Source organism: Trachurus japonicus, chromosome 18 (genome assembly GCF_045865225.1).
Source record: "Trachurus japonicus isolate A0001 chromosome 18, Traja_1.0".
Taxonomy (NCBI): domain Eukaryota; kingdom Metazoa; phylum Chordata; class Actinopteri; order Carangiformes; family Carangidae; genus Trachurus; species Trachurus japonicus.
Window position 1 is genome coordinate 17,755,714 of NC_140924.1, and position 6,203 is coordinate 17,761,916.

A 6,203-nucleotide genomic window follows, 5' to 3' on the forward strand; every position below is an offset into this window, starting at 1 on the left:
TGGCGAGGCCATATCCCATGAGTAGCAATGCAGAGCCATAAATTAGCCAATCAAATGGAGTCTTTGTTTGTGATTTACTGGGTTGTGATCTGCTTTATGATTTACAGCTCACACTGCACAAACGGGGTGTGTCATTTAGACTACGCACGTCAGTAAACTAATAACAATAGCAAAAGCACATATGGTGGCACAGTGAGTGATAAAGCAACTGGAGTGGACAAAATATCATAAATATATAGGCTACTGTTTTTATCTTTATTTAATCATGCACCAGCAGATTATCAGGATTTTTTCATATACACTGTACAGTTATGGTGGGTCGTATAGCTACAGTTATAGTAGGTTTGCTAATCTATACCATACGTACCATGTTTACTGTTAAATGCTTTTTAAATGGTGGTTAGTGTATGTTATCATATCTTATCATGGTTGAACAAAGTGCTTGAGAGTTGCAGCCTTCCTCATCAGCTGCAAACACGACCTCTCAAATGACTCTCAGTACCATTTTGTGGTGATATGTTTATGTGTCGCTAGTTTGTATTTCAATAAATAAAAGTAGTACTCATTGCACAAAATGTGATTCCAGGGTTTTCTATCAGAATTTTTGACGCATTATTATGGAATTTGGTTGTTGAAGCCTGGTAAGCTCAAATAAATGGATCTAAGCAAATTTAAACAGTTTTATATTTATTATATAGTAAGGTATAAAACAATATTCCCCTTTGAAATGTAGTTTAATCTTAATTCTAAGTAACCCAAATATTTATCTGCACCTAAAGAAATAAATCAAATTTAATATTTTAATATTAAAAGATAAATTAAGTTTATGGTGCATGCAGAATTGTAAATGTGTTCCCGTCACAATCCTGATCATAAGAAAAATATTAACTTTTCTTACTGTATTGGCCAGAAAGGGGGGCGACAATCAGACACGTGACGATCAAAACAAGACGTTTCCTGAGTCATGCTGAAAACGCACATCATCTTGTTTTGCATATGTGCAGCGTGGATCAATAACAGAGAAACCTGATCATTGGTGAAGGACTGATGCAACATTGTGACCAGTTTCCAGTTCACAACAATAACACTGATGTGGACACTAATCCCCACTGTTATTGCTGCTGGGAACAGGGAGGGGAGGGGGAGGAGAGGGTGAGGGAGGGGTGGGGGGCGCTGACGGTCAGAACAGACACATTTTTTATTTCCTTTTTCTACACTGCATGCTATTTTGAAGGTGTGACAACACAACCAATGAGGCTGCCGCATTCCCTTTTGCGTCATTTTAAGAGGGGGCGGTGCGGCGCCCCGACCCCTATAATAAACCCGGCGGAGGCGCTCTCTCCTCAGACACCACCAGGCACAACTAGGTCCTTTTCAACTAAAACCAGAAAATAGAGAACAAGTCATTTTAGAAACTTTTTTTTCCTCTTTGTTTGTTTATAATATTTAACATTCTCTAACAACTAGGACACTTTTGCGGCTTGGAACCAGATTTTTTTGCGCTTAAAACAGCCTAACATTTTTTTTATCCTTTCTCAGACTCTTATTTAATCTTCAACAATGTTTCCAGACGCAAACAAAAGGTGAGTACATCTTTTTGAATTTTTTTTTATTTATTTTTTTAGCCTAATTCGTCCCATGCTGCCGACCACATGGCACCCTTCACGGGCACGTCAAGGCACAGGGCAAAAAATATACCAGGAATGTAGGAAGGCTGCCAAGGGAGAAGCGCACATGCGCTCAGAGGCAACAGACACTGAACCCATTCATTCATTCCAGATGGGGTGCAACGAGGACTCCCACCTCTTAAGTCTCTGAAGACACTTTTTATGTTAAGACCAATGATCCTTTAGGTTTTGAATTTCTACTTTATTTGCCTCTATGGTGATTTTTTTAAACCGTTAATATTGATTTTTATTTTCCTTTTTTTTTTTTCAAAAGTGCGTCCAGACTTACTTTTGCAGCCTCTGTGAGCAGAGCCCGTATTCATAGCTCAGTCCCAACAGGACGTCCAGTCAGCTCTGCAAATTGAAGTAATTGCACAAAATCGCATTAACGGCAATAGACGAATCAGAGTGGACAAGGGATGTTTCATCTTAGTAGCAGTCAAACGCGTGCGCGCGTGCGTGGCACCTTTGAAGTGCACGAGAAGCATGATACTACTGTGACTCTGCAGGAATGTGCGCGTGTCACAGAGAGAGAGAGAGAGAGAGAGAGAGAGAGAGAGGGAGAAAGGGGGAGCCTGCATGTCTCTCTCCAAAAGTCATATCCTTATTAGTAGCACTGTAGCACTTCTCAGATTTAGGGGTCGGGTCAGTGACAGTTGACCACCATGTGAGTCCAGTCTCAGACCACAGACATACACAAACAAGACCGGAAGAGACTTCATGGACTTTTTTTGTTTTGATGGGGGGCTGCAGGGTTTCCCCCCCCGGTGGTCCCTGTACTCAGTTGGACACAGGATGATTGAGCTGCACACAGCTCTTCAATCTAGATTTTAATTATCTGAAATACTTAAAAATCAATAAGTGTCTGTCAGTCTTGATAAGGTAATACATATCTAGGTAATAAATAATAAAGCAGTGCTGATAATAGGCACATCACATGCTACTTTAAGGAGAATGGGCAGTCAGGTCTTCTACAGAAAAAGCACAAGAGATACAGATAGATTCAGTCGTTTTCATGCTTTCACAACATTTAAAGATAAAAGATGTCACACTGACTTGAGCTAACACTGATCCTAACCTCTGACCATCCTCTTCTTTTTTATCATGTCCAGCTGTACCTACGAGGAGTGCAAGGCCATCGCAGATTGGCTCCTGGCCCAGACAGACGTCCGACCCATGGTGGGCATCGTGTGCGGGTCAGGCCTCGGGGGGCTGGCTGACATGTTAAAGGACCAGGTGGCCTTCAACTACAAGGACATCCCCAGCTTCCCCCAGAGCACCGGTGAGTTGGCGCTACGACGACACACTGTGTCTGTTGCGATGCAGACTCCTCCGTCGCACACGGTTGATGTTTACTGACTGGTTGTGTTTCTCCCTGCAGTGCATGGACATGCAGGACGGCTGGTGTTTGGCACACTGAAGGGACGGCCATGCGTTTGCATGCAGGGGCGCTTCCACTTGTATGAGGGCTACGCAATCCAGAAGGTGTGTGTGTGTGTGTGTGATTCACTACAGCTACAGTGCATTTTTGACCACTTGAACTAATTGCATTTGACTCTCTGTCCTTAAAAATGCCCCATATAAGTCATGTGATGTCTGGTTTCAGTTATGTAATGTCTGTATTTATTTACTGTTTCCAGATCACACTGCCCATGAGGATCTTCAAGCTGCTCGGTGTGGAGACTGTGATACTGACCAACGCAGCCGGAGGCCTCAACCAGGACTTTAAAGTTGGAGACATCATGATCATTAAAGATCACCTCAACATGCCCGGCTTCGCTGGCAACAATCCTCTGTCCGGACCCAACGATGAGAGGTCGGTTCTTTGTCTTTTTCTCTGTTTAACTCATGTGCAGCAACAACCATCCTCAGGTCTGGTCCCTCACTCAACCCCTCCTTATCTTTATTTTTGCAGGTTCGGAGTTCGTTTCCCCTGCATGTCTGATGCCTACGACAGAGATCTGCAGCAGCTGGCAATGGATGTGGGACAGGAGCTCGGCTATGGAGACTTCCTGAAGGAGGGCGTCTACTGCGTGCTGGGCGGGCCCTCGTTCGAGACCATCGCCGAGTGCCGTATGCTGCACAAACTGGGCGCTGACGCTGTCGGTGAGTAGATTTATGTAAAGATACACCTTTGTTTTTCAAGATCTCACCTCAAAACCTTCTAAACTGAAGCTGGACTCACCTACATTCGCTGCTCTTCTACGATAAACATCCAAGACCTTCATCTTCATCAGATTTCGCAGTGGTTGATGTTTTCTTTCCTCTTCCGTTTCTCCAGGCATGAGCACAGTCCACGAGGTCATTGTAGCACGTCACTGCGGCATGCGCGTCTTCGCCCTCTCGCTGATCACCAACCAGGCGGTGATGGACTACGACAGCGAGGAGAAGGCCAACCACGAGGAGGTTCTGCAGACGGGGAAGCAGCGGGCGGAGCAGCTGGAGCGACTGGTTTCCACCATGGTGACCAAGATCGAGCACAACAACAACAACTACGTTTAGGAGGAGAGACGTCATGCTTCACGCTACTCAGAAACTAGATTTTTTTAGCTTTGTAGTAGACTTAAACATGGTCACTGTGCAATCAAATGCTCTTGCAAAGAAAATCTCACTTGGTTTAGCATTTAGGAGAAGAGTTGGGCCGCTTTTAATCTTAGGTCAAAAGATGATTACGTACTAGTCATTTGAAAAATATCTCACTTACATAGAAATCAAAAGAACGCACACAAACTTTGTTTTCATGCCACTTGTGCCTTATCTGACATTGTACATTCCTAGACCAAGCGGCTCCAGATTTTAAAAAGTCTCATTTCTAAGGTTTTTTTTTTTTTGTATCATTTTAAAACGAGGCGTTTTTGTTCTAACTTAATATATGATCAACTTGTGTAAATGTCTGCAATTTAACTTAACAATGAGCCAAAATTTGCTGTAAAGATCCTAATATTATGTTGTTGAAATATGTACATTAGTAAGGTATTACTGTTGCTTGTCTTTTTTTAATATATATGTTGTTACTAAAGTACTATTTATTACGATAATACGTTGTTTGTGTTGTTCTTTGGGGTGTGAAGGGTTGGCATATCTTTTTAGTCATTGCAAACATGAAATCAACCACCATTCTCACTCACTCAATTCAAATCTATAAAATGATAAACAACTCAAGAGACTCAAGAAAAGCTCCTCAAGTTTATTTCCAAAAGTGTGTTGAAGTTTAACAGAGGAAGCTGCTCAGTAAACCAATGTATTGCTTGACGAATGTGTCCAAAGGGAATGAAAGGGTTGCCAATGTAAACATTACGTAGTGTTGCATAAGCGTTACGCTGCAAAAACTGAAGGACAGGATTGCTGGCATAGAGTCAGACAAATTTTATGGTTTTTCACTGAAGTTAAAAGTTGGCAAAATAATTGGTATCGGCCAAATGGACAGTTTTGTTGTTTGCTAACACTTGTTGATGAAATTATGACACTTTACATGTATATCCTCCATAAAAGTGGCAAAGTATTTTGTCATACAGCTCTTCAAATAGAACATTTTGCTCCCATGGTTGAACAGGAATCAGGCAGGCAGACGACACTTCACATTTCACACTGCATGCATACAACTTTCCTCTTGCATAACTGACTCACTGACGTGTTCTTGTTCCCTTTGAAAGGCAAGTTCAAACAAGGCTGACACATCCCTTTATAAACACTACGACATCCACCATATTCCACGATATAAAAGTTAAAAGATTTTTTGTTTTTTTGTCTTTTTAAAATTTTTGAAAACAGTCTGTAAAAAGTGCCATGCATTACGATAAGCAGATACATCTTAAAGCTAAACAGGATTAGTACTAGACTCAACACATTCTCTATGATACAGCACTCCACCTCCACTGTCTCCGCACTGCGAGGCCCAGTAGAAGCTCGATGGGACAAAGTTTGGCACAGGATGTAAACAGAGAGCGCCAGGCCAGCAGCGTTGCTACGAAGGCCAAGTAGGGAGACATAATATGCACATTCATTTGCGCTACATGTTGGATGTTAAATAGTAAAGGCTGCAGAGCAAAGTTGGCAGACTCTGCAGCTCTCCAGTTCAACCACAACCAGCACTGAGATTGTTACAAATGACTTCAAATATCTCCCATTTAAACAAAAGTTCATTACATTAAGTCTTATTGGCCTAGCAACATGGTTTATCAATTGATTTTTATCACTGGTTTGATTTTAAGAAAAAGAAAAAGAAAAGTCTTCTATTCAATCAGCAGATGGATGCAGTCATTCAGTAGCAGTACCTTCAGGGCTTCAGGGCTTGTTATACATTTTGTATGCGTAAGTGGTGTACAGTTTCCTATTTGACTGGTTGGGGTAAAACTAACAGACTATAAATGTAAATTATAAAAAAAAAGATATTGGCTGGGCACAGTTTTCAATTGCTAATGAGCTAATTGGTCACTTGTGTAGCACAGAATGGAAAAACATTTTGAGCCTATCTTAGTTTAGCTTAGCTTTACCAACCATAGCTACTTGAAGAACCAGACCGGACTGTGTTTTTAT

General features: G+C 41.8%; 1 protein-coding gene across 1 annotated transcript; it reads left to right on the forward strand.

The window, feature by feature from the left end:
- Positions 1 to 1,345: 1,345 nt before the first annotated feature.
- Positions 1,346 to 4,705, forward strand: pnp5a (purine nucleoside phosphorylase 5a). Its single transcript, XM_085759940.1, has 6 exons — positions 1,346 to 1,583; positions 2,780 to 2,949; positions 3,049 to 3,152; positions 3,308 to 3,483; positions 3,583 to 3,773; positions 3,949 to 4,705. The coding sequence occupies exons 1-6, from the start codon at positions 1,561 to 1,563 to the stop codon at positions 4,167 to 4,169; spliced, it is 885 nt and encodes a 294-aa protein (XP_085616066.1). The 5' UTR covers positions 1,346 to 1,560; the 3' UTR covers positions 4,170 to 4,705.
- The last annotated feature ends 1,498 nt before the right edge of the window (positions 4,706 to 6,203 follow it).

Coding starts and splice junctions, on each gene's coding strand:
- pnp5a (XM_085759940.1), top strand. CDS start 1,561: ATGTTTCCAGACGCAAACAAAAG. Junction 1,584..2,779: donor TTTCCAGACGCAAACAAAAG/GTGAGTACATCT, acceptor TATCATGTCCAG/CTGTACCTACGAGGAGTGCA. Junction 3,774..3,948: donor ACTGGGCGCTGACGCTGTCG/GTGAGTAGATTT, acceptor CCGTTTCTCCAG/GCATGAGCACAGTCCACGAG.